Source organism: Bos javanicus, chromosome 19 (genome assembly GCF_032452875.1).
Source record: "Bos javanicus breed banteng chromosome 19, ARS-OSU_banteng_1.0, whole genome shotgun sequence".
In the NCBI taxonomy this organism is placed as follows: domain Eukaryota; kingdom Metazoa; phylum Chordata; class Mammalia; order Artiodactyla; family Bovidae; genus Bos; species Bos javanicus.
In genome coordinates, this window is record NC_083886.1 from 56,877,591 (window position 1) to 56,904,828 (window position 27,238).

The following is a 27,238-nucleotide window of genomic DNA, read 5'->3' on the forward strand; positions in this document are numbered from 1 at the left end:
TAGATCGTCAGCCAGCGCAGAGACGGACATTTTGGGTCCTGGCAGGGAAAAGTTGGACAGGCTGGTACCACTAAAAAGTCAGTCTGCACCGCCCAAGAACGTGAGAGCAAAAGAACCCCCGTGGGGAGACAGGATCAAAGTGGCGAAACGAATCTTTAGTGGCTTCCTAGGAAAAAAATAAGCTTGTGGAGAGTTGCCCACCGCCCTGCCCTCACCTAAGATGGCGATCGTGCGGGCACTCTAGCTGCGCCTTTCGGATTCCCAGAGGGGGCGGAGCCCTCGTCGCTATTTTTGAGGTGATCGGCGGCGCAGGTTACTTCGCTCTCTGGTCGCGCCTGATTCCTCAGCGAGCGGCCTTTGGTACGAGGAGGTTGGGGGTCTCGAGACTCTCCCCGCCCCCCGCCCCCAGTGTCGGTTTTCTCGGCGCCTTCGCTGCGCTGGCCTCGCGGCCGCCTCCGTCAGAACCGCTCCCCGGTGCAGACCCGCGAGGGCCGGCTGTAACCGCGCCCCCGGGCCGGACGATGCCTAGGAAGCTGCTGCTGCTGCCCCCGCTCTCCGTGTCCTCCGCTTTCCGCGCCCCGCGAGCCTGCCCCGCCGCCCGCCCCGCCATGAACGCCGCCCGCACCGGCTACCGAGTCTTCTCTGCCAACTCCACGGCCGCCTGCACCGAGCTGGCCAAGCGCATCACCGAGTAAGGGGCGGGGATAGCGGATGTCCCGGGGGGCCCCTTCCTTTCGGGGAGACCGTCCTTGCTCCTCTTCGCCTCCACATCCCCCGACCGGGGCGAGGGATGATTTGGCCCCTTCATCCTGCCGCCCCCACCCTCAGCCCCGACCCCAACTCTGAAGCTGAAAACGCGTTGGGCCGGTTGGCTATTAACTGGCTTCTCCCCAAGCCCACCCCTCGGGTCCTTGGAGCGCCCGCCCTGCTTTCGGCTCCCCACTCCCACCTCCCAGGCGGTGGAAACCCCCGCCCCGCCAGATTAGAGCTTTGTGGGATCCGGGGCGGCTCTGGGTTTGGCTGCTTTTCCCACGGTTGGAGTTGACCTCTGGATCTGATCGCTGCGGTTCCCAAGTCTTCCCACCCGGGGAGACGGAGGCCGGCACGTAGTTAAAACATCGGGTGCAGTAGATGGGGGTGGCCGGGGGCGGCCTTGCAAGTGAAAGACCCCCGAGGCCCAAGATGCACGGACTGAAGCAGACGTGTAGGGGAGGGCAGTGAGGACAAGGCAACCCCGGGGAGCAGATTTATCGCAGCTGATGATTGAAACGACAGGTCTAACCGTAGTCTGTAAGTCAGTTAGGTTCGATCAGTTTAAAGTCTTTGCTTTTTCACTTGTTCACCTAAGGAAGCCTCCAGCCTCGAGTGGCATTTGGGGTCTTAGGACCTTGGGCGTCTTGCCCCTGGGCAAGAGACTTGATTTTCCTGAACTTCATTGTAAGATAGAGACAGTTCCTTCTACTGGGCCCAGAACATTGTCAACACGAACCAAATAATGGTTCATGCCTTCAAGCGTCTAGCAGAGCAGAGGTTCATAGTGGCCCTCTGAATAATACATGCTTACTAAATGGCCTCTTTTCTAGTTGGCTCTTGTAGAGAGTTCCAGAGCCTATTGTAGAGAAAGAACCTTCTGAGGCCTTTGCAAATAAAGTTGTTAAAAAAAAAAAAAAAGCTTGTTTTTTAACTTTTAAAGTCATTTTCACGTTTTAAACAACTTTATTAGAGTTCTGTGGGGTTTTCAGAGTTATAAGTAATGCATGAATATATTTTAAAATTCTAGATGAAAAATGTAGAAGAAAGGGGAAACTTTAGTCATATTATCTCAGTAATGCCTGTGCTCTTTTTAGTTAGTTTTAAATGAGATTAGAAGAGTGTAAAAAAACAAACAGTCCTTTTGCAGTCTACTACCTCGTTTCCATTCCTGACCACTGATTATTTGTCTTTCCTTCTGAGGCCAACTAAAACACTAATTTTAAATATAAAGCTTGTGTTTGTTTATTTTGGGTCACATTTACCACAGTGATCTTGCTGAAAGAAACCAGAGCGGGGAGGGCAGAATTAAATAGTCAATGGTTTTGCCTTGGTCTTATATTTGGTTCTTGAAAAAATTGTTCCAGAAAAGTTTTAAGTTTTAACCATTTTTAAGTGTGTAATCACTGGCATTAAGTACATTCACAGTGTTGTGTGATTATCAGCACTGTTCATTTCTAGATCTTTTTCATCATTTCAAATAGGAACTCTGTACTCTCTTTAAGTACTAACTCCCCTTTATCCACCCCTCCCAGTCCCTGGTAACCTCTGTTCTATTTTCTGTAGCTGTGAATGTTCCCATTCTAAGGTCTTCCTATACATGGACTCATACAATATTTGTCTTTTTGTGTCTGACTTTTTTACTTAGAATCTTTTTTTTTTTTTTCAATCGAGGTTCATCAATAATGTGGGCTTCCCTGGTGGCTCAGTGGTAAAGAATCTGTCCACAATGTGGGAGACCTGAGTTCAGTCCCTGGGTTGGGAAGATCCCCTGGAGGAGGGCATGGCAACCTACTCCAGTATTCTTGCCTAGAGAATCCCTGTGGACAAAGGAACCTAGCCGGGCTACCGTCCATGGGGTCGCAAAGAGTCAGACACAACTGAGCAACTAAGCACATAGCACATCCGTATTGTAGCATGTACCAGAGTTTCATTTCTTTTTAAGACTGAATAATGTTCTGTTGTATACTTGGCTGGAGTGTTTTTAAACAGATTGTAGAACATAAACAACAACCGATTATCAACAGCCCTTATTTCACTCATAAAAATGGTAATACTGACTCATAACTGAAAACAAACAAAACCCATTATTAATTCCTTTGTCTACTCTCATGTCTAGTCCTAATGTATTTCACTGTGTGTGTTAGTCACTCAGTCACGTCTTTGCGACCCCACAGACCGTAGCCCACCAGGCTCTGTCCATGGGGGCAAGAATACTGGAGTGAGCTGCCGTTTCCTTTTCCAGGGGATCTTCCCGACCCAGGGCCTGAACCTGGGTCTCCTGCATTATAGGCAGGTTCTTTACCATCTGAGCCACAAGGAAAGCATATTTCCTAGATTGTCTCAAAAATGAGTTTTCTACTTGCTTTGTTCTAATCAGGATCCAAACAAGATTCATATTGCGTTTGGTTAATGACACGGAAGTCTGATGCTTTTGACCACTGAGGCATTTACCTTTGGCTTGTGTTTTTGGAATTATTGCTGCTAACCACGTATTTGTTTGCAATCGATTTTGCAAGACAATTATTATTCGAAAAATTATGGAACTAGATGTTAAACTTTGGTTGTGGGCTCTTCCCAGTAAAGTGGTGTGTTACAGAATGGTGAGCGCTGGAAGCTGCTCATGGAATGACAGCGGAGTTTTAGTTCTTAATGAGTTAAATTTTCTAAATTTTTTTTTTTTTTGGTAAGAGAATGCTGATGTATTCGGAGAAGGTGATGGCACCCCACTCCAGTACTCTTGCCTGGAAAATCCCATGGACAGAGAAGCCTGGTAGGCTGCAGTTCATGGGGTCCCTAAGTTGGATACGATTGAGCGACTTCACTTTCACTTTTCACTTTCATGCATTGGAGAAGGAAATGGCAACCCACTCCGGTGTTCTTGCCTGGAGAATCCCAGGGACGGGGGAGCCTGGTGGGCTTCCATCTGTGGGGTCACACAGAGTCGGACTGAAGTGACTTAGCAGCAGCAGCTGATGTAGTTATTGTAGTCTTTTTGTTAAACACGTGCCTGTGAACTGGAGTTTTTCTAAAAAGAGGCTTCATTCTTCTTTTTCAATTGTTTATTTTTTGGCTGAGTTACACAGCATGTGGGATCTTAGTTCCCTGACCGGGGATTGAACCCCAGTCCCCTTCATTGGAGTTGTGACTTCTCTGATGGTCCAGTGGTTAAGACTCTGCACTTCTGAAAGGGCCTTAATTGCTTTTTTTCTCCCTTTAGGCGTCTTGGTGCTGAATTGGGGAAGTCTGTGGTTTATCAAGAGACCAATGGAGGTAAGTTAAACTTCTTAAACGTTCTTTGTCCTTCAGGCTCTGTTTAATTGACTGGCATGTTTTTAAAAGGCGAGTGTTATAATATTTAACACAGAAATCCGTTGCTCTTTAACAATAGGGTTGGAAAGTTTTCGGTACTTCTAAACCTTGACTGGAGAAGGCAATGGCACCCCACTGCAGTACTCTTGCCTGGAAAATCCCATGGACGGAGGAGCCTGGTGGGCTGCAGTCCATGGGGTCGCTAGGAGTCAGACACGACTGAGCGGCTTCACTTTCACTTTTCACTTTCATGCATTGGAGAAGGAAATGGCACCCCACTCCAGTGTTCTTGCCTGGAGAATCCCAGGGACGGGGGAGCCTGGTGGGCTGCCGTCTATGGGGTCCCACAGTTGGACACGACTGAAATGACTTAGCAGCAGCAGCAAACCTTGACTTCTTGTTGTCTCCTTAAGTCTTCTTTCCTGTTGTTCCAAGGTAATGCAAATATCTTATCATTTTAGAATGAAAAAAGTGATGGAAGAGATTTTTCTTCCTTATTTTGCTGTATTTGATACAGACTTTCTACATTTATCTGTCTCACTAAGTCATCAAATGGTGTTAAGAGCCATCTGTACTAGATAGGTAATGACTTACTTTAAAAACCTCTTTGAGTTAGTTTTATCTCTCATTTTTTCTCTCAAGTCTTGTCAAAGCTCACCCTGGGTTAGTCACCACTTTTTGTTGCCGCCTAAGTTTTTTGTTCCGAACCAGGCGAAGGATGTGGGGCTCTTAATTCCCAGCCCAGGGTGGAACCTGCATCTCCTGCAGTGGAAGCGTGAGGTCCACTGGACCTCCAGGGAGATCCCCTGCCTGGGCTTCCAGGGAGAGCTGGAACATAAAGTAATACTGCTTGAAGGCCCTTTGTTGATAGCCGTGTTCCAGGAATAAACGCCCAGCTGGGAATTATTTTTGCAAAGTGGAAAGCCTTGGATTCATGTTTCTGTGTTTGCTCAGGAGATAATTAAGATGAAACTGATGTTTGGGGAGCTAAAAAAGCAAAGTATTGGGTAGTAATGTAAAGCATACGTTCTGGAGTGTATACAAGTTGCATCTGTGTTATATAATCAACCCCCAGAAACCCTTAATCCAGCTTCCACACTCAGTAGCTGTTAACTTGGTGACTTCAGAAGCTTTCCTGCCAGGGCAAGTCAGGAGATGCTTATTTTGATTTTTGTTGTTGTTGTTATACACATGCCTGTGAACTGGAGTTTTTCTAAAAAAGAGCCTTCATTCTTCTTTTTCAATTAATTTGTTTATTTTTTGGCTGAGTTGTGCAGCATGTGGGAATCTTAGTTCCCCGACCCGGGATTGAACCCCAGTCCCCTTCATTGGAAGCGTGACTTCCAGTGAAGGTGAGTGCATATAGGTGAGATAGCCTGTTTAACAGTAACAGGTTCGGTTCATTGTGATGGCATTTGGGGATCTCATAAATGAAGCATTGTAGGAAAGGAGGGAGGTTTGGGGAGCACCTTTTTCTCCATCTTCCCATCACTGTTCTGGGCCTCCTCTCTCTCTCGTGCTGTCAAAGCAGCTTCTTAACAGGCCTTCTTACTTGCATTTTCAGCCTTTAGTTTGTTCTGCTCCCCGCCAACGCGTTATTTCCACAATGCAAACGTTTTTGACTTACCTCTGCTTCACATTTTACAGGCTAGAGTTCAGTCTCCTTAGCAGTCGTGTTGGGGCCCTTTGGGACTTAGATTCTGCCCATCTCACCTGCTTCACCTCGCATTACACCCATGAGCATGTCTTGTGTGCTCTGCTCAGGAATCCATTTGAAATCTGCCTGCTCCCCTCACTACCTCCACTGCTGCTGCTCTGGTCCAGCACACTGTCTGTCACTTGCCTGGACTCCAAAAAACGTCCTGGAGTGGCTCTCCAAGTAGCCACTCCTGCTTTGCCACCATTCTCTTTACGCAGTAGCCAGTGATCCCACGAATCCTCCAGTGGTTCTCCTATCTACTTTGGAATAAAATCCAGACTCTTGGGAAGTCTGGCCACAGTTGGCTCCCTGCCCTCCTCTCTGTCTCCTTCTCCTCTTTCAGTCTGTCTCCAGATGCACAGTGATACCCCTGCCCCGGCTTGGCACACCCTGCCCCCGCTGTTCCACACTTGCGTTCCCACTACATGGTCCAGCCTGCGGTGAGGCCGTCGTTCCCAGGCGTTTCTCCTCTCTCGTGGCTGGGCTTTCTCCTACATACTGGCCTGGAGTGTTTGCCAGTCTGTGGCATTGCATTGTCTCTCCCGGGTCACTCTGTGTCCCCTTGGTCCAGTCCTCCTCTTTGGGACCCCAGCTCAGGGCCTGAAACAGAGGAAGCCACGGCGTTGTTAAAAGAACAATACAGATATTAACCCTTGGCCTCTTTAATTGCTGAATACTTTTCCCTGAGCATCTTGTGTTTATTTAGTAATGGATTTTCTTTTCTGGATCCTGAGATTTTACATAGACCTGATTATTGCTTTTGCCTTCTAGTCTATTTTTGGCTTATTTTCCCCTGAGCTTGACTTTTTTTTTTCAGTACATGTCATTCCCAGATCTATTAAGAATTTATTTTGGTACACTAAGTGAAGTGTTGATTTAAGTTCAGTTCAGTCGCTCAGTCATGTCCGACTTTTAGCGACCCCATGGACTGCCGCACGCCAGGCTTCCCTGTCCATCACTAACTCCCGGAGCTTGCTCAATCTCATGTCCACCCAGTTGGTGATGCCATCCAGCCATCTCATCCTCTGTGGTGCCCTTCTCCTCCTGCCTTCAATCTTCCCAGCATCAGGGTCTTTTCCAATGAGTTGTTGTTTAGACTCCTTACTGCCCAATTGCTTACTCCAATTGCTGCCCAATTCTTACATTCTTACAGCATGAAGTACTTTTCCTTAAAACTATAGAACATTTTTATTTTTCAGAAACAAGAGTTGAAATACAAGAATCTGTTCGTGGCCAAGATATTTTCATTATACAGACAATACCCAGGTAAGAGCACGACTTTATCCCTTTTCCTCTAAAAATCTTAGTGATGTACCTTGCTGTCTCTTCATGTGAACTTCAGTTTTCTCTAAATTTAAATGTGTTTGTATGTTAAATGCTTTCTAAAATACGATATATATGTATGTGTTTGCATGCATACAGACACACACATCCGTCTTTTGGAATTCTTTCCGTGCTTGTCACACTGTACTTAACCGCTGTGTGTTTCCTTGATCATCTTTTCCAAGCTTGAAGCTCCTCAAGGACAAAATATCCTCCCTCCATTTGCCAGGGTCTGTCTGTTCCGCTGTACTGAGAGCCCTTGTTGTTGTTAAATGCGGTGCATAGCTGCTCTGGTTCATATCCACTGAGGCTGGTTTTTGCACTGCATTTAATTTTGCACAGTGGCCGGTCCCCCCGACCGTCTCTATTGCAGACACCATCTACTCCTCCTCTCCAGGCAGGAGGACAGGCCCTGGCAGAATCCTGGCATGCCTGAGTGTGAACTTCCCGTGGGGTTCTCTCCTCTCAGCCCCTCACTGGGATGGGGTTGGTGTCTTTGAAAAATCCAGACCTTCACATCTCGATCAGTTCAGTTCTTGAGATTGTGTTAGTGATAAGCAGGGCACTGGGTGCCCCAGCACGTGGACGCGTTACACGCATCACTTTTAATCCTCGTGTGTCAGTCCTATGTGGCTGCTCTTGTTTGGTCCCTGTGATTCTGAGATTTATAATAAGAAATATGGATTTGGTCTTCCTGTCCTGGCGCAGAGCTCCTAAAACTGTTGGAACTTCCTCCGTGAGAATAGCAGTCAAAGTATCTCCATTATTCAGAACAAGCCCCTTTCAGTTACCCCTGAATTATGTTAATGCAAGGAGTTTTTGGAAATCCCCTGGATAAACCCAGGATGGGGGCTGGTTCCTGGGGGCACCAACCTTGTGATGAGAGGGTGGGTACCTTCAACCTAGCCCCTGTGACCTCTGGGGAGGAGTTGAATCCATCTCCAGTGGCCATGATTTGACCACTTGTGCCGGTATCATGAAGCCTCCATAAAACCCCCAGAAGGCCTGGGTGTGGAGAGCTTCTGGGTTGGTGAAGATGGGGGTGCTGGGAGGTGGGTGCTCACAGCAAGGTTGGGGACGCTCTGCACCCTTCTGCCATACAGCATGCAGGATCTTTGTTCCCCGACCAGGGATCAAACCCGTGCCCCCCTGCAGTGGAAACACCAAGGCCTAACCGCTGGGCCTCCAGGGAATTCCCTGAGGTCTTCTTTTTATTATTATTATTAATTTGCTCTAGCAAACTAATCGGAGCTGAGGAGTGGGTCCTAGGAACCTCTCAATTTATAGCAGGTTGGTTAGACACAGGTGACAGCCTGGACTTGCCCATATCTGAAGTGAGGAAGGGTGGTCCCATGGGACTGGGCTCTTAAGCTGTGGGATCTGTTGCTATGTCCAGAGAGAGACAGTCAGAATTGAACCGAATGGTAGGACACCCAGCTGGTGTCCCCAAGATTCTGAGAACTACGTGTCTATGGGAAAACCCCAACACATTTAGTGACCAGCAGTATTAAGTGTTGTGAATGTACAGAGAAGGAAAAAACCTTTTCCTTACAGTCCCCTCTGATGGGATTGAGAAAGTTGGGCCTGAAGGAAGCTGAGGACCACAGGGTCATGGAGAACGTGATCTGAATCCTAGTATAAAGAGTTTCCTTGTACACTGATAACTGGTAGCTACTCAGTATTTTATTTTTAATATTTTTTTCTGATTATAGGAGTAATACTCATCTCTAAAAACACAAGCTTTATAGAAACGTGTATCAGAAAATAAAAATTCCCCAGCCCTCATCCACCCCCTAGTCTTCTGAGATAACTAGTTTAAGTAGGTGTTTGTTCCTCTCTGTTGGATATGTACAGACAAATTTAGGCTCCATCATTCAGGTGATCCTCGAAACCAAAATAAAAGCCATTTTAATTTCCCTGCGTGGCTTAGATTTCAAAAGGGTGTGTAACGAGGCCCGCCTCTGCCCTCCTCGGCCCTCAGCCACTCCGCTTCCCTCCCTGGATGTGGCAAGTGTCATCGGGTTCCTAGGCATCCTTTCAGAGACTCTGCATGTTCAAGCAGTTGTGTATATGTTTTTCTTAATTTTTTGCATAGAAGGAGCCTGATAGGGAGTTCCCTGGCAGTCCGGTGGTGAGGACTGTACCCTTCTACTTCAGGGGGTATGGGTTTGATTCCTGGTTGGGGAACCAAGATCCTACAAGCCAGGCGGTGTGGCCAAAAAGAAAAAAAAAAAAAAGTGCTGTTGCACATTGCTGAACTTAAAAAAAAAAAGAAAAAAAAAAAGCCATGTATCATATCAACACAGAAAGAGCCGCTTCATCTTTTAAAGATTCAGATTTTGAAATAGTCATAGATTTACAGAAAACTTGTCTGTGCAGTACAGCCACTTTAGACAAATTTGCCAGTCTGATATCTCCCTACCCCCCCCAAATCACACAGTGTGTGATTCCTACAAAGGAGACCTTTCTTTCTCTCTCTCTCTCTCTTTTTTTTTCCTGTACCACATGGTCTGTGGTATCTCAGTTCCCCGACGAGGGATCAAACCCGGGCCCATGGCAGTGAAAGCTTAACCGCCAGACCACAAGTTAGTTCCCAACAAGGGCATTCTATACAGCCACAGTGCTGCCATCAAAATCAGGATACTGAGACCTCTGTGTCATTACCACCTAAGCCTCAGACACCATCCCCAGTTGTCTGCTGTCCCCCAGGGCTCTTCCTGGCTCCAGGAGCCAGTTGAGGCTCAGGCGGCACTTACTTGTCATGTATCTTACCTTCTAGACAGTCTGGAACCGTCCCTTAGTCTTTCCTTGACTTTCAAAACTTTTGACACTTTTGGAAGATGTTGACACTTGGGCCAGTTGATTTTGTTGAGTGCCCCTCAGGATAGGCAGTTCGTTTCCTTGGTGGCAGGAAGTTGTGCTTTATCTAATTATTGGTTTCCATATCTCATGGTAACCCAGAAGGCAGCAGAAATGTTAATATGTGCAATCCAGGGTGGAGTTGGGGCAGCACTATAGACTGAACTTTCTAACGTGGACGTGTTTTCCAGGGGAAGGACAAAAGAAACATGGAAAAACATGTTGGTTAATAGCTTATTGGGAAATATTTGTTGTTGTTTTTGTTTGATTTTTTCTACTCATGCTTAGGATATTTGAAATTTAACCAAAGGAAGAGGTAAGGAGCAGTCCTTGGAGTTGCAGGGGAGAGAGTGACTCGTATAGGATAACATGACAGTAATTTTACATACTCACCATGTGGAAAGGCTTCTCTTTGAAGCAGCAGCACAGATACACGTGATGCTTTTAGAAACCAGAACCACGTCCTGAAGATGGTGCGGTTCCCGTGTGTACTTGTTTTGAGATTATTTTAGAAGCCACAGTTGGCTTCCCTGGGGTTCAGTTTGGTGGTGTCAAAGCAGAACACCTTCACTGGACAGTTCCTGTATCTTTCAGGATGATGGGGATGGGAGTGGAAATTTGGAGAAAAGACAGAGAGAATGTGTGTGTGTGTGTGTGTGTGTGTATCCCATGAAGAGTTATTGGGTTTGTCCCAGTAAACAGTGTAAAACAACATTCTGTTGCCTGACTACAGAATATTTGAATGACAACTAAATTTAGTTAATTTAGCAGGGAATTTGGTTTTTTAGTCCTGTCTGCCATACGTGGTTATATAGATTGCCAATCGGTGCAAAATGCACAGCTTAAAAGTTGCAAGTTAAGTTTTATTTGAGGACCTTACTGGGGACTATAGCCTTGGAGCTGGTCTCAGAGATGGCGCTAAGGAACCACTCTGATGAGATAAGAGAGGAACCGGGATATGTGTGAGGTTTTTTCAGAGTTGGGGGGGCGGGGGGAGGGGGGGAAGTGAAACATCAGAAGATTATTGCTGATCACAAAGCAGAGACATCACAATGATTTTAGTGCTTTTCTGTACTTGGGAAGATAAGGATTTGAGGTCATTGAAATTAGCCCTTAGGTATGCATCTTTTTATCTAGGGCCTGTTACCCAAAGTCTAGAGAGCTGCTTGTTTTTTCTCCATCCTGAATTCTCCTCAGGGTTTGACTCTGGTGGAAGTCAAGAGGTGTCCTGGGCAAGGTATGCAGGGAGGGGTCTGGAGCTTTCAGCTGCTCACCCCCCAGCTCTCCAACCCGGAAGTTCTCTGAACCCCCTCCTTTTTGGGTTTTTACAGAGGCTTCATTACATAGGTATGATCTATTAAATCCTTAGCCGTTGGCGATCGATTGAATCCAGACGTCACGGGATAGGACTGAAAGTTCAACTTCTCTAACACGTGGTCTGTCTCCCAGGCAACCAGTCTCCTCCTTCAGGAGTAGTCCAAAAGTCACCTCGTTAACATAACTAAAGACACCTTTACTAGTCTCAAAGCTTAGGAAATTCCAAGGGTTTCCAGACAGAGCCAGAAATGGCAACCAAATAGGTATTCCTGACTAAATCACGCTGTCACAGGGAGGGACTCAGGGAGCTCCCAGGTAAACTGAACACTGCAGCCGAGTGAACTAGATAGGAAGCTTACGAAGTGCTGTTTGAAGGACAGGTTTTCGTGTTTTGTGTCACACATTCTGGTTTGTTGATGTAACTGCTGGTGTTTAGTCACTAAGTCCTGTCCACCTCTTTGCGGCCCCACGGACTGTAGCCCACCAGGCTCCTCTGTCCGTAGAATTTCCCAGGCAAGAATACTGGGATGAGTTGCCATCTGCTTCTCCAGGGGATCTTCCCCACTCAGGAATTGAACCCATGTGTCCTGCATTGGCAGGCGGATTCTTTATCACTGAGCCGCATAAGACGACTCATTAAAAGAACATGAAGCTTACTTGCTGCAAGTGATTAATTGTTGGAGGTGGAGGTGGCGTACATCCTGCTCCCTGACCCTGTTCTCAGTTCTTCCGTCTGTGTTGCTGGTCTGTCTTTGCAGTTTTAACTGATATATATAGACTGTGTCCTTACCTCGCACTCATTTTTTGCCCGTTGAAAATGAGAGAGCAGTAAGAGCCAAGGTTAATATAAGATGTGATAGTCTTAGGGAAGAGAAAAAGAGTTGGTAAACAATTAAGATTGTTCTACTTAGAGATTACAGGCACTAGCCAGAATATGCTGGGAACAGATAAACAAAGCAGGAGCTGCCAGCCAGTTTCTCTTGGCCTTGCTAACTCACACAGTAACTGCCTGGTATCCAGTTTGTCTGGCGTCCCTCAGAGAATGGGTAGAGCCCCTGTGACAAAGGCCCTTTTGTCGCCTTCCTGACCGAAAGGGGGTAGGGCATGGGAGGCTTTCCTTAGCCTTGATCTAGAGAATGTTGAATCCCCTGGTGCATAGGTCATTAGGAAATGGAAAAAGTAAAAAAAAAAAAAAAAAACAAACAACTCATGGGAGAGATTAGTAATTAGTGGAAAGAAAGTTACTCTGAAATCAAGGCTTCTCTGAAGCTTCTGTCCTCTTGTCACACTCAGTGTCTTACCGCCTGGCCCTCCCTCGCGTGGTGTGTAAACCTCGTGGTGGACGGTTGTGTTGTAAATGCTGTCACAGGGACAGCGGAAAACCCATGACCCAGATAAACATTCTTCCAGGATCTGTTGAATTAACTTCAGCCCTCAACGTGTTGTTGGCATTGGGATCCGGTGTAAGAAACCACCACGTCCAGTGAAGCTTTTTTAATGCCACACGTGCACCACACCAGTGGAAGATTAAGAAAGCTTATCTAACGTCAACAAGCAGCCTGTATGTGGAAGCGGCTTTTGATAGAGGGTATACGATGCCTGATGTTTAGAGACGGACTCCTGAGTTACATACGTTCTATCCTGAGTGCCGTACCGGCTTCATCTGAGCCCCCAGAGCCCACAGGCATCCATTGAGATGATCTGTTGTGGGCGGGGAGCTCTGTTCTCAGGGCTGAAGGGTCAGAAGGGGAAGGGAACATTCTCAGATGAGTTAGCGTTCTCCTAGGGACAAATGATTCCAAGGGTGATGGTGGGGGAAAGCCAGAGGACCTCCCCCCAACAAGATGAGGTCAGCCTCTTTTACCATGTTACCTCCCCACCTAATACAGTACCTGAGGCAAGGTGCTCAGTAATTATTTGGTAAATGGATGATGCAGGATGAAAATTGTTAAAGAGTGTGGAAAACTGACCAAGTATTATGAATTCCTAAGTGTTAGGTTGGTACAAATGTAATTATGATTTTAGACCATGAATTTTAAATCATTTTAACTGGGCTCAAACACATCTTTATTAATCAAAATAGGAACCATTAAAAGCAACACATTTTTGCCAGAGGAATAAGTTGGTATATTCCTGTAGTGTAAAAATCGGTGCTTCGGGATTCTACAAACTCTTGGAAAGCATTTTCTGCCTTCTGCTGGTCGTGGAAACATTTTCCCTGCAAAAAGTTGTCAAGATGATTGAAGAAGTGGTATTTGGTTGTCGAGAGGTCAGGTGAATATGGCGGACGAAGCAAAACTTTGTAGCACAATTCATTCAACTTCTGAAGCGCTGGTTGTACCGCGTACGGTTAGGTGTTGTCATGGAGAAGAATTAGGTCCTTTCTGCAGCCCCAGCTGCAGGCGTTGCAGTTTTCGATGCATCTTGTCGACTTGCTGAGCATACTTCTCACGTGTAATGTTCCGCCAGGATCACAAAGCTGTAGTGGATCAGACTGGCACAGACCACCAAACAGTGACCATGACATTTTTTTGGTGCAAGTTTGGCTTTGGGAAATGCTTTGGAGCTTCTTCTCAGTCTAGCCACTGAGCTGATTCTCGCCGGTTGTCGTATAAAATATACTTTTCATTGCATGTCACAATCAATCCAATCGAGAAATGGTTCATTGTTGCTGCACAAAATAGGAGAAGATGACATTTCAAAATGACAGTTTTTTAATTTTTGGTCAGCTCACGAGGCACGTACTTATTGAGCTTTTTCACCTTTTCAATTTGCTTCAAAGGCTGTTTGATGGTAGAACGGTCATTGTCAAGTTCTTTGGCAACTTCTCGTGTACTTGCGAGGATCAGCTTCAATGATGCTCTCGGTTGGCTGTTGTCAACTTCTGATGGCCAGCCACTGTGCTCATCGTCCTCAAGGGTCTCATCTCCTTTTCGAAACTTGTGAACCACCACTGCCCTGTACGTTGTTAGCCAGTTCCTGGGGCAAATGCATTGTTGATGTTGCTAGTTGTCTCTGCTGCTTTATAACGCATTTTGAACTTGAATAAGAAAATTGCAGGAACTTGCTTTTTGTCTAACGTCATTTCCCTAGTTTAAAATAAATATAAAATACACAGTAATAAGTCATTAGCAAAAAAACATAAAGTGAGAAACGGGCATTAAAATGATGTATAATATAACCACATTTATTTAAGGAAGTATTCCAAAAGAGCAAAGTTCAACAGTGGAAAACCGCAATTACTTTTGCACCAACCTAATAACCTTGAAAGTGTTTAATAAGTGTCTTGTCACGATTATACCAAAAGGTTGTGTGTCTTCTGACCTTTTGATGCCAGACGTGGGATGTTATTAACTTGGGAATATGAGGGAGAAGAAGATGCCAGTTTATTTCAGAGAAAGGAAACGATAACTGGAAAATATGTAACCTGTTAGCAATCCAAAAGGAATGTCTCAGTTGACAGTTGCATCTTGAAGTTGAGCCCAGAATCAACTCTGCCTACCCTGTGGGAGGAATAAACACAGAAGCTTATGACTGAACCTTGAAGTAGTCGTAAAAAGTCCAGACTACAAAGGGGAGGTAGGAAGCCCCCCCGGTGAGCGTGGGCACGGAGCCGTGTCAGAGTGAAAGCGTTGCTCCCTCCCAGGTGCGCAGGTGAATGTAAACTGGAAGCGACTGGGGGGAAGTGGCCTGACAGTCCTTCAAGCTAAAAAGCGTTTCGTGATAAGTATGTCATTCGACCACTTATTCAACAGTCATTTATTTTCTGCTGTGTTGATGGCAGGCCTTTCCATTTTGATCAGGTGATTCAAGAACTGAATAAATAATCCAGGGATTTCCCTGGTGATCCAGTGGTTAAGACTTTGTCTTCCAAATCAGGAGTGCAGGTTCGGTCCCTGGTCAGGTAACTGAGATCCCACATACCACAGGTATGGGGGAAAATGGGCAAAAATTAATATAAATAAATAAAACTTTTTTTTTTTTTTTGGTAAAGTATAATCTGAAGAGCCTGTTCCTCACTTGGGTGGGAACTCGGACATGGGAAATGATCTTCTTTATCTTGGGAAGGCAAGGGGGAAATACACTCCTAATGCAAAAGAAAGGGTGTTCGAGGACACCTGGACAATCCCAAGAAGAGTTGGGAGGAGGCTAGAGAGAGGGTTGAACTTTAGAAGGTCATCCTGAAGGATTTCAAGGCCCTTTAAGAGCAGAGCCTTACGTTATACTTGATCAGTCTTGGCAAAGGGTGGCACTCAGCATTCATTAAAATTTGGAAATAACCTTTCCTTTGAATACCTTTCAGATTCCCATTTCCTTCTTTGTTTGTCTGGGTAATCTTTGTATCGCAGGTGGCTTCAGTGGTAAAGATTCTGCCTGCCAATGCAGGATCCACAGGAGACTTGGGTTCAGTTCCTGGGTCAGGAAGATTCCCATGGAGAAGGAAATGGCAACCTGCTCCAGGATTCTTGCCTGGGGAATCCCATGGACAGAGTAGCCTGATAGGCTATGTCCATACCCTTTGCCTCGTAGGCAAAGGGTCTGATACAACTGAGCGACTGAGCACGCACGTGAATCTATATCTTAGGGGAAGAAGGGGCGGGGGAGATTTTTGGAAGTTAACATCCAAGACCTTCCCGCCCCGCTCATCCTTCTCTCCACCCCAAAAAGAAAAAAAAAACAAAAACAAATTCTTTCAGCTAAATAGAAGGGGTGGATTTTCCCTGGTGTTCCCAGGAAAAGAAGGTGCCAGCACCCTGGCCCGAGTTCAGATCCTGGGGTTGGTACCAGCAGGTGTGGGTTAACTGTGGTCATCAGCAGTCAACATCTGCTTCACCTGCCACTCCCATGACCGTATCACTGACAAGATCCAGGCAGAGATGAGTGTGGATGATGGTGCTGTGAATGTCAGTAACCTCAGATGCAAACTAAAGTTCATGCAGCTCAAAAGAAAAGTGAACCAGCTTCCTCCTCTATTCAGGAGGTGCCATCCTAAGCTACTGAGATGATTCACATTAACACTCATCTTGGTAACCCAGGTCAGGTTGCTGGGATTGAGATCCTTGCCAGGGGTTAATAAGTGACATTAATCCCAAAGGACAAATCTCACCTATTTCAGAGACGTGAACACAGCCGTGATGGAGTTGCTGATCATGGCATACGCACTGAAGACCGCCTGTGCCAGGAACATCATTGGTGTCATCCCCTACTTCCCCTACAGCAAGCAGAGCAAGATGCGGAAGAGGGGCTCCATTGTGTGCAAGCTCCTAGCGTCCATGCTGGCAAAAGCGGGTGAGTGCGGCCCACGCCCGGGGCCCCACATGGGCGGTTAGGACCCTCCCCGGGCCAGAGCAGTCCATACCTCACCAGCCGTAGGTGGTTGGTGGATACTTATTTCTCTGAGTGGTGTTGGGTAGTTTCTTTGTCTTGCTTGCTTTTGCATAATTCTGGTTAAGGATCGTGAACTTAGGTGTACATTTTTTTTCCTCTTTGTCCCACTTCAGAGTGACCTTGTCTGCTTCAGGATTCTTTTCTCTCAACTTGGACTTTTTCCTCATTCTATGTCCTGTTCATCTTATCATCATTGAAATTTTAGTGGACCATCTTGGCATTCAGCTGTGATCTTTTGAGCTTCAGGTCTAGATTTGTTTAAACCTTAGCTACCAGGGAGCTCAGTGATAAAGAATTTCCCCCTGCCAATGCAGGAGCCACAGGAGCCACGGGAGACTCGGGTTCGATCTGATCCCTGGGTTGGGAAAGCCCCTTAGAAGAGGAAATGGCAGCCCACTCCAGTGTCCTTGCTGGGGTAATCCTATGGACAGAGGAGCCTGGCGGGCTACAGTCCATGGGGTCACAAAGAGTCAGATGCGACTGAGCACGAAATTCTGTATGTACATAGTAGTAAAACTGGGTTGTTTTTTTTTTTTTACCATTTCTTCAGCTTATATACTCTCTTCTTCCTCCCTGATTGTCTTTCTGAATAGCACATCATAGCAGATCATAGCAGATCATTTTCATCGTATGTTTTTGTAGTGACCTACTTTCTGTTCAATGTAACAGCCTTTCAATTGTTGGGATTTTATTTGCTTCATGTTTATTTAAAAACTCAAATATACATCTGAGTCCTCAGAAACATACTTGAATTCCATTCTTTAAAAATGTGTAATGTTTTTGGAAAGAAGAAGTAATTCTGGTTCTTTCCAAAGAACCAGAAATTTTGCTCTGGAAATTTTTCAGTGAGCTTGGCCACTTGCCATGAATGTACATTTTCTTTTGTTTAGCACTGTTGATTAAAAGAGTGTTTTCACTGTTTTTCTGTAAGTGTACTTCCTAACCCGTTCTCTTAGGACATAACACAGATTTCTCTGGAGTCTTCAGTGTCTTATCCTTGCGTTTTGTGGTTTCTTTCTTTCTAGAATATATATTACTTTGCTTTTGCTTTCCTGTTTTTTCTGCATTTATCTACAGCCCTTCAACATTTCTTCCTAGATTCTTTAATCAAGGCCTTACTTGTTTTTTACATCTATTTTTGCTCCAGTATTTAATGCCCCATTCATATTTTTGCTTCTGCCTGATTTTTCTTTTCCTGGTTTTCAGGCCCAAGCCAATGGTTAGAGTAGAAGAGAGCACTGCTTTTTCTGGGTTTAGTTTTCTAATCCACGTGGAAGGTTATAGGCTCCTTTACATCAGGCTTAACATTGTCTTTACTAAGTTTTGTTAAGGTTGCAAATAAGGCATAGAACCGGCGCACTTGGTCAGTGCCCCCTGCCTTCAGTCTTCTGTTAGGAAGCAGGCACTGGGCGTCTAGTTTGTGTCCACTGCAGCTGTCAATTTGTACGGGTGAACTTTGTAATTTTGTGTTTTAAAATTTCAGGTTTAACTCACATTATCACTATGGATCTTCATCAAAAGGAAATACAAGGCTTTTTCAGCTTTCCCGTGGACAACCTTAGAGCCTCACCTTTCCTGCTTCAGTATATCCAGGAAGAAGTGAGGAGCACCAGCAAATACCCCCTTGTCCTCAAAAGAGACCCCATGTAGTTCTTCTCTGGTACCAGGTTTCCATATTGGAAGGCGCAAAGGGTGATCACATGATCTCTTGCTGAAGTCTTAATACCTGAGGCAGCCAGCCAGAGTCAGCGTTGAGGCACAGAGGATCTTTTATTTTTTAAAGACATTAAAGACAGATTTCCTTATCATTAGCCATTTGCTTATGTTTTCTAAAATGAAGGTTTTAAGAATTGTTTTTTATCTTCTTGATGTAGCCTACTTTGGCCATGATGCTAATTGATAGGGATTAAAAAATGGTAACTGTGTGAATGAGATTCTAGCATACTTATTTGCTAATATGGATCATTTTTATAAGAGGAAAAAAGATGTAATGCCAGCACCCAAGTATTTTTGTTTATTTGTTTATTTTTTGATACCTTTTCAGTATTTTCTTATTTTTCCTCCAAATCTAGATTCCAAATTACAGAAATGCAGTCATTGTAGCTAAGTCGCCTGATGCTGCAAAAAGGTAAATAAGCCAGACACACTCATCTCTTTTGGGTGCTTCTGAAGTCCATATGGGCTGTGTTAGGACCCAGGGTCTGTCCTAATACAGCCTGTGAAAGCTCCCGAGTCCAGCTTTCCTCCAAGTCATTGTCATACTCCAAACCACAGCTTTACCTCTAGTCTCCAAGTAACAGAGTGGTTCTTGGAACTACTCAGTTTTCCCTTGGGAGAAAATGAAGTTCTTCCTTCAAGTTCTCAGCAAAAGGAAAACAAGAATTGCACAAGCGCCTTTCAGGCATTGGTTTTTGAAACCTTTTTGAACAGAATTCTGAAGATGAGTGACTCCCCTGGCAGTCCAGTGGCCAAGACAGTGAGTTTCCAGTGTCGGGGTCTCAGCTTCCCTCCCTGGCTAGGGAGCTAATATCCTGGCGTGACAAGCGGCCAAAAAATAGAGAAAAAGACAAAACCAAAAAGCAACTAAAGATGAATGTGAGGCTGTTGGGCAAAGAGTAGAACCAAAATGCCCAGAATCAGATGCCAGCCCACGTCCCCCCTAGGGTGCCTCTTGAGACATTTGCATTCTGGCCTGAGCCTCACATTCTGACTTGTAGAAACAGTTACTTTGTGTGTCCCTAAACGGTGGACTGGTATTTTCATTCTGTGGTTAATGAAGTGATGAGAAAGCCGTGCCTGGGTCTTCCTTCTCATGCGTCTCACCCACTCCTGTTGGCCTCCTCTCAGGGCCCAGTCGTACGCGGAGAGGCTGCGTCTGGGCCTGGCTGTCATCCACGGGGAGGCCCAGTGTGCCGAGATGGACATGGATGACGGCCGCCATTCCCCGCCGATGGTCAAGAACGCGACTGTCCACCCAGGGCTGGAATTGCCATGTAAGAGCAGCCGTGTCTTGATTCTATTTGTAAATTGAAGACAGTTTTGAATAGTACGAGTGGCTAGGAGTTCATTCCTACGTGGATGTATTCTGGTATTTTCTATTTTTCAAGTTTGAAATTTTATTTCTTTTTTTAGTATTAATATTATTTAAAAATTATTTTATATTGGAGTGTAGTTGATTTACAGTACTGGGTTAATTTTGAGTGTACAGCAAAGTGGTTTAGTTATTTGTGGTTGTTGCTGTTTAGTTGCTAAGTTGTGTGTCTGACTTTTGTGACTGTATGGACTGTAGCCCGCCAGACTCCTCTGTCCATGGGATTTCCTAGGCAAGAATACTGGAGTGGGTTGCCATTTCCTTCTCCAGGGCATCTTCCTGATCCAGGGATTGAACCTGCATCTCCTGAATTGGCAGGTGGATTCTTAACCACTGAGCTACCAGGGAAGCCGAGTTTAGTTATATGTTCAATATTATATCTATTACACATATTATACATATATATACACACATATATCTATTTTTCAGATTCTTTTCCCTTATACGTTATTACAGAGTATTGAGTAGAGTCCCCTGTGCTATACAGTAGCTGTATATTGCTACTATCGTCCTTGCTGACTATTTTACGTACAGTAGTGTATATGTAACAAATCTGTTTATCCCAAACTCCTAATTTATCCCCCTTCACACCTCTGTTTCCTAAGTCTGTGAGTTTGTTTTGTTTTATAAATAAGTTCATCTGTGTGCTTTTTTAGATTCTATTTATAAGTGACATGCTATCTCAATATTTTAAAATAATTGAATGGTATTATAGTGATTTTGTCTTTTGTGAAATATTTTGTTACCCACATTTGTAGGCATTGAGGACAGTAGAGCTAATCTGGGTAGCGCTTGGCTTTCCAAGAGTGTGAAATAATTTTGGCTTTAGTAAAAAGTTGTGTGTGTAGTGGTGTGAAATCTCAGGCTTTTGCACTTTGGTAAGAGGGTGATGGCGCTTCCCAGGTGGCACTAGTGGTACATGCCCGCCTGCCAGTGCAGGAGACCGAGAGACACGGGTTGGATCCCTGGGTCTGGAAGATTCCCTGGAGGAGGGCGTGGCAGCCCACTCCAGTGTTCTTGCCTGGAGAATCCCGTGGACAGAAGAGCCTTGTGGGCTACAGTCTAGAGGGTCACAAAGTGTCAGACACGACTGAAGCGACGTAGCACACTTGCACACAAGATGGATGCTGGCAAACGTTTGTCAAATATCAGGCTTTGGTGATCAGGTAACTAGCATTTATTTTAGTGATGTAGCTCTTTTGACCTAATATACCTGATTTTTTTTGTTTTTAGTAATTTTATTTGTTGATTTATTTTTGGCTGTGCTGGGTCTTTGTTGCTGCACGGGCTTTTCTCTACTTGTGACGAGCAGGGGCTACTCTCTAGGGTGCTTGAACTTCTCCTTGCGGTGGCTTCTCTTGTTGCGGAGCACGGGCTTAGCTGCTCCGTAGCACGTGAGATCTTCCCAGATCAGGAGTCAAACCCATGTCCCTGGCATTGGCAGGCGGATTCTTAACCCACTGCACCCCCAGGGAGGTCCTGTGAGGGCCTGTTCTCTTGATGCTCTAATGAAGTCTGTCTCTTTTTTAGTAGCCACCAAATTGCGTGTTGAGTTTGTGCTGCTCCCAAAGCCAGTTTTGAGCAGGGACTGAGCGTACCAGGATTGAAGCTTTTGTTTTCCTAGTCTTTTTTTTTTTTTTTTTTTAAGCCTTGACCCCTAGCCATGCCTGTTTTTCATTTCAAACTGACAGAATTTTTGAGGGGGAAAGGTAGGCTTACCAAAGAGTCAACAGGAGCATCAGACTAGAGCTGAGTTTGTGTTGCGGTCTGACAGGAGATACCAGCTTGCAGTCTTTTTCTTTTTTTACAGAGAAAAATGGTCAAGAAGGGACCACATCTCTTTAAGAAGTGGGGAGGTCAGCATAACCACCTACCCCCGTGGTTTAATTTACAGACAGGATTTGAGGAGGGCTTTTCCGATGTTGGTTGTTTACTTCCTCCTCTTTTAGGTGATGCTTATACGCAGGGCCTTTGTGACTGCCCAAATTCAGGAAATTGCCCTTGTTTCCGGAATGGGAAATCGGGAAGTGTCTGTTGAAGTTTGCCAGTAACATAGTGTTGGATTTCAGCCTGGCTGATGTGCTGGTGTACGCAGAGGGACAGCTGTTCTTCCAGGTTTATAGCACCTGTCGAGAGGAGTCGGCTCTGGTGGATGGCCTGCTGATAATTACTAAACTGTAGAATTACCCTGAATTTAGCCTCTTCCCCTTCCCTCACTATTCCTACAGTAGATATATCAGAATTAAAAGAAGCTTCCAAGACTTCCCCTGTAGTCCAGTGGTTAAGACTCCACACTCCCAGTGCAGGGGGCACAGATCGGGGAACTAAGATCCTGCATGCCATGCAGAGTGGCTGGGGAAAAAAAAAGTGTTCCAAAAAAAGCAGAATATCTATTCTGAAATACTTCTGCCCACTTGGTTTACTGGGGCTTCCCTGGTGGCTCAGCAGTAAAGAATCTGCCTGCAGTGCAGGAGCCTCGGGAGACGTGGGTTCGATCTCTGGGTTAGGAAGATCCCCTGGAGGAGGGCGTGGCAACCCCTCCAGTATTCTTGCCCGGAGGATCTCCCTGTGGATAGAGGAGCCTGGTGGGCTATAGTCCATGGAGTTGCAAAGAGTTACTGAAGCGACAGCACACGGCGTGCTCAGTTTACCTAACCCCCTTTTCAGGTGAATTCCTCTGTCCCTTCAGCATCCTATAGTTTGCTTTGTGCTCGGGATGGGCCTTTTTAACATGTAAATTTTGTAGTAGATAAGAAGCCTCAACTTTAAGGACCAGGTAAATCAGGAAAATCAGGACCAGTTTCCCTGGTAGCTCAGATGGTAAAGCGTCTGCCTACAACGAGGGAGACCCGGGTTCAATCCCTGGGTCAGGAAGATCCCCTGGAGAAGGAAATGGCACCCCACTCCAGTACTCTTGCCTGGAAAATCCCATGGATGGAGGAGCCTGGTAGGCTGCAGTCCAAGAGTCGGACACGACTGAGCAACTTCACTTTCACTTTCACTTTAAATCAGGAAAAGATGGTGGACTTGTGATTGTCTTCAGCTTCCTAATTTTCAGGAAACTGATGATGTCAGTGGTGTAGTTATCTGATAGTGAGGTTACATTCTTTGTCCCAGTAAGGTCACCTCAGAGGAAAATGAAGTCAAGCCAGCTCTTTGGCAGCATTTCCCTGTTGACTTTCTACTTAGCCGCGTTTGTTTGTTTCTTTATTGTGTTTCTGTTCTGAGTGGCATTGCGGTGGGGCTGCTTCTCTGTGCAGGTGAGATCTTTCTAGCTCTGCTCCTCCACCCTCCATCTGGAGGTCCCCGTGCACCCAGGGTGGTCTGGGTCTGGGGCACAGGGGGCTGCTGAGCCCTTGAAATGTGGTTGGTCCCAACTGAGAATCACCACGTGTAGAGAAGGCACACCAAGTAGGAAGACAGTGATGAAAAAAAAAAAGTAAAATGTCTCTAATAAAGGTGCATATCAATTATGTGTCAAAATGATAATATGTTAGGTATACTGAGTAAATGAAAAATCTGTGAATTTCACCTTTTCTTTTTGCTTTGTGATGTGGGTATGGAAAGTTTAAACTCGGCTTCCTTGCTGCTGGACGGTGCTCCTCTAGATAACCCATCTCTGGGAGGCCCCCGGTTAATTAAGGGAAATCCACACATTTTTCACTTGTCTGTCTGGGCTCTGCCACCTGTTCCAGGGAATGTGATGTGATGACTTCATTCACCTAGTGACCCTTGGCTGACTGGGGTCTTGTGATTTGTTTTGCTTTCCTAGTGATGATGGCCAAGGAGAAGCCGCCCATAACGGTAGTTGGAGATGTGGGAGGACGCATCGCGATCATAGTGGTAGGTCACCGTCCCCCTGCTGTGCAGAGATCACATCACTTGTAGTAGGTGTCCACCTTGGGATGGGTGTCCAGTGGTGATGGTACATACAAATGGCTCCGTCTAGCCTTGGACCCCCCTAGGACAAGTAGCAGAAACTTTTAACCAGATGAACAGGGATTATTATTACAACTTACACATGTAAAATGAGCACAGTAGTAGCACCTGTAAGTAAATTCAGTTCCACAAATAACCTTTGTCTTCAGGGCTCTGGGTTCTATGAAACCAGCTGACCCTACTCCTCACCCTTAAGTCTGTGGGCCATGAAGTGAGCTAGATGGGCCTTCCATTTTCACTATTGAGAACGTGTGTCTCCTTTGTTACTTTAACACGATACCTGTGCTCCCAGCTCTTAACTGCCTCTGCTGGGCCACAGGATCCAGCCTTTACTATGGCTCACTTCATTGCTCTGTTCCCATCAATTAACTTCCTCTTGGGCAAACAGTAAATGAGACACTGGCTGTGGGGTTTTCATCAGAACCGTGAAATTGGGAGAGGAGTCTTGGGAGATCTCCTGAGCTGAAGCCGGGATGTCACGTGTGACTGTGAGGCTTTGCCGCGCTCTCCTTGGAAGTTCAGTCCACGCGGCTCTGTTGCCGCTGCCGAGGGCTGTTCAGTCCTGTCTTTGACCCAGGCGATGGCTCTGTTCTTCCACTGGACACCCTTGCAAGCGAAGTGCAGAGAGGCATGTGTTTACAGACGGGGATGGAGGGACCTCCTTGAGCCCGAGTGTGGGTCTCTCCGCAGGACGACATCATCGACGACGTGGAGAGCTTCGTGGCGGCTGCGGAGATTCTGAAGGAGAGAGGCGCTTACAGGATCTACGTCATGGCCACCCATGGCATCCTGTCCGCAGAGGCCCCCCGTCTGATCGAGGAGTCCTCCATTGATGAGGTCTGTCTGCTCTTTTTGAGGTTTTAAATCTTTATTTTATATGGAAAGAGCTAACATTATTTCTGTGTAAGGTAGACATCCTGGGTGAGCCATTCAGGGAAGTTTACTTAGTCCAGCGTAGAGGTCTGTGTGCTCCTGAGTCATGATTTGCTGCTCTGTCTTCTATGAATAGTTCAGTGGCTCAGTCAGTATCACTTCCTCCCTCTCCAAAGGACTGAAATCATGCTTTGGGTGGCTAGCAGTCTGTCTGGGCAGATGTCAGATTTACAGTTAGAAATACGGGCTTGCCTGGTAGCTCAGCGATATAAAGAATGCACCTGCAGTGCAGGAGCCACAGGAGACAGAGGTTCGATCCCTGGGTCGGGAAGATCCCCTGGAGGGGGACATGGCAACCACTCCAGTATTCTTGCCTGGAGAATCTCACGAACAGAGGAGCCTGGTGGGCTACAGTCTATAGGGTTGCAAAGAGTCGAACATGACTAAAGTGACTTAGCACGCATGCACGCGCAGTTAGGAATATATGTCTATTTTCATATAGACTTGCTCTCTGTACTTCAGTATAATTTGATTCTAAAGTAGCATTTCTCTCAAGACCTAAATTCTTCCCTAATAGGAAGGTTTCTCACAGAGCTGGGTCTCATCTTATCATTTCTGCATACATAGACTAAGACCTCCATAAGCTTCTCTTTTGAATCTCTTCCCTTGAATGTAAACCTTCCCTTGCGTAGTGTTGGTTTGGTTTGTAACAACACACCCCGTGAAGTAAGGTTTTGTCCTTTGAAACTTGGTGTGTGGGCACCACATGTTAGATACACGTTTCCAGTGACCTCGTCAGGCCGCACAGCGTCAGTGACGGTGTGTGTTTTCTGTTACTGCGCAACCAGGTGGTGGTGACGAACACTGTCCCTCACGAGGTGCAGAAGCTGCAGTGTCCCAAGATAAAGACTGTGGACATCAGTCTGATTCTTTCTGAAGCAATCCGGAGGATCCACAATGGGGAGTCCATGGCGTACCTCTTCCGGAACATCACGGTGGATGACTAGGTCTCTCAGCGGCCTTGGCCCTAGAGCTCCTGAGGAAACACGTGAAGAGCAGTGCCATCAATCGTGTACACGGGGTTTCCTTTCAAGGGAGGCAGATGGTTTCTCTTGCCAAGTTCGGTGGGTAGGAGGCATTAAGATAAGATAGTCCAGGGGACGACAGGGGTTGTGGGGGAGTGGCCTCAGCTGTCTGCTGTCACCATCCTGTCTCTTAAAAAAAGTTAGATGCCTTCCTGAACAGGATCTGAAAATCTTGCTGATGTTGAAAGGGAGTGAAAGGCAGATGAAATCCTGACTCTCTAGCTTTCATTCAGTTGTTTCCACCGCAGGGACATGTCCGTGTGAATGTTGAACCTGGTTAGGGAAGCTGAGCACCGTTCCTGTTCCACTTGTCATCTTGCCGGTCAGCTTTCCCCAAGTCTTTTCTAGAGAATCCTATTTTTCTTTAAGAACCTGCTTGCCAACAGGCAGTGACAATGAAGCATTGGTGGTGATGCTCCTAGGGAGGACTTCACATTAGCAAGTCACGCCTATCTCTGGATCCCTGCATTGCTCTTAAATTGCAAATAAAAGAATTTGCTGTGTTGTTAGTGTCTTCACTGCAGAGCTGCCCCCTCTCCTGCCTTCAGTCCAGACGCTGCAGAAGCCAGTGCCTTGAATGCAGACGGCCCAGGTCCATGGTTGGCCCTAGCCCTGGGCAGACATGCCCCTCTGCACGTTCCATCCCCTTCCCCTCACGTTCCCTGAAATTAAATTCTTATTGAATAATACGTGATATTTGAATGTTTGAATATTCATATCTGAATATTTGAATGTTCAATATTTGAAACCTAAGTAGTTGGTACTTTAATAGACCTAAACTGCACTTTCTCCCTGTGACGCTTAGGTTGGTTGCGTTACTTAGGACTGCACTTCATTTTTCTGCCAACATTTAAAATGACACAGTCCTAATTCTGTTATAGTTGACATCCTATTTGTCAGGTAGACTTTTTCTAGTGTGATCCAAGTCAGAACTGAATGAAACGGGAGGGAGCAGTGTCCGCCTGGAAATGAACTGCAGTTGCTCATTTGTTCCGTTGGTTCCTGAGATAATAAACGCTGATTCACTTACTTGTACCATTGCATTTCTCTGCGGGGAAGTTTCCTGGACATTTTTCTCCCTTTCCTAACAGCTAGGAAAGTTTCCCAGCCCACCATGGAGACTTGAGCACATTCCCTTTCTCAAGCACACAAAAAGTTGCCTTCTGTTAAGAGTCCAAGTAGGAGGATCTTGAGAAAAGAACTTAATTGTGAAATAATTCCTGTGGTTGTAGAGGAAGTGCCGTGGACTGCTGTTACTCAGCAAACTGGTTTTGTCCTGGAGGTTGGGCCAGTGACCCTTCCCCGGTCTCTCTCATCAGCTGTCAAAGGGGAGGTTTGGAATCGAAAGCCAAGGTCCTTTTCAACCCCAAATTCCATTTATAACTCCTGTGAGTGTTCTCTGTGTCTCCAAGAGAGATTTTAAATGTACTTATTTAACAGAAGCATTTAAGTGTACATTTGCTGGGATTAGAATTGGAGTGTATTAGAATAAGCCCTTTGCATTGGCATTTGGTGAGTCCAAGGCGATGGCACCCCACTCCAGTACTCTTGCCTGGAAAATCCCATGGACGGAGGAGCCTGGTAGGCTGCAGTCCGTGGGGT

At 45.9% G+C, this 27,238-nt stretch overlaps 1 protein-coding gene across 1 annotated transcript; it reads left to right on the forward strand.

The window, feature by feature from the left end:
* PRPSAP1 (phosphoribosyl pyrophosphate synthetase associated protein 1) lies at window positions 1–26,665 on the forward strand. Its single transcript, XM_061392765.1, has 10 exons — window positions 1–691; window positions 3,971–4,023; window positions 6,961–7,027; window positions 16,377–16,549; window positions 18,132–18,247; window positions 18,721–18,776; window positions 19,496–19,641; window positions 23,512–23,582; window positions 24,369–24,515; window positions 25,400–26,665. The coding sequence occupies exons 1-10, from the start codon at window positions 522–524 to the stop codon at window positions 25,556–25,558; spliced, it is 1,158 nt and encodes a 385-aa protein (XP_061248749.1). The 5' UTR covers window positions 1–521; the 3' UTR covers window positions 25,559–26,665.
* Window positions 26,666–27,238: the final 573 nt, after the last annotated feature.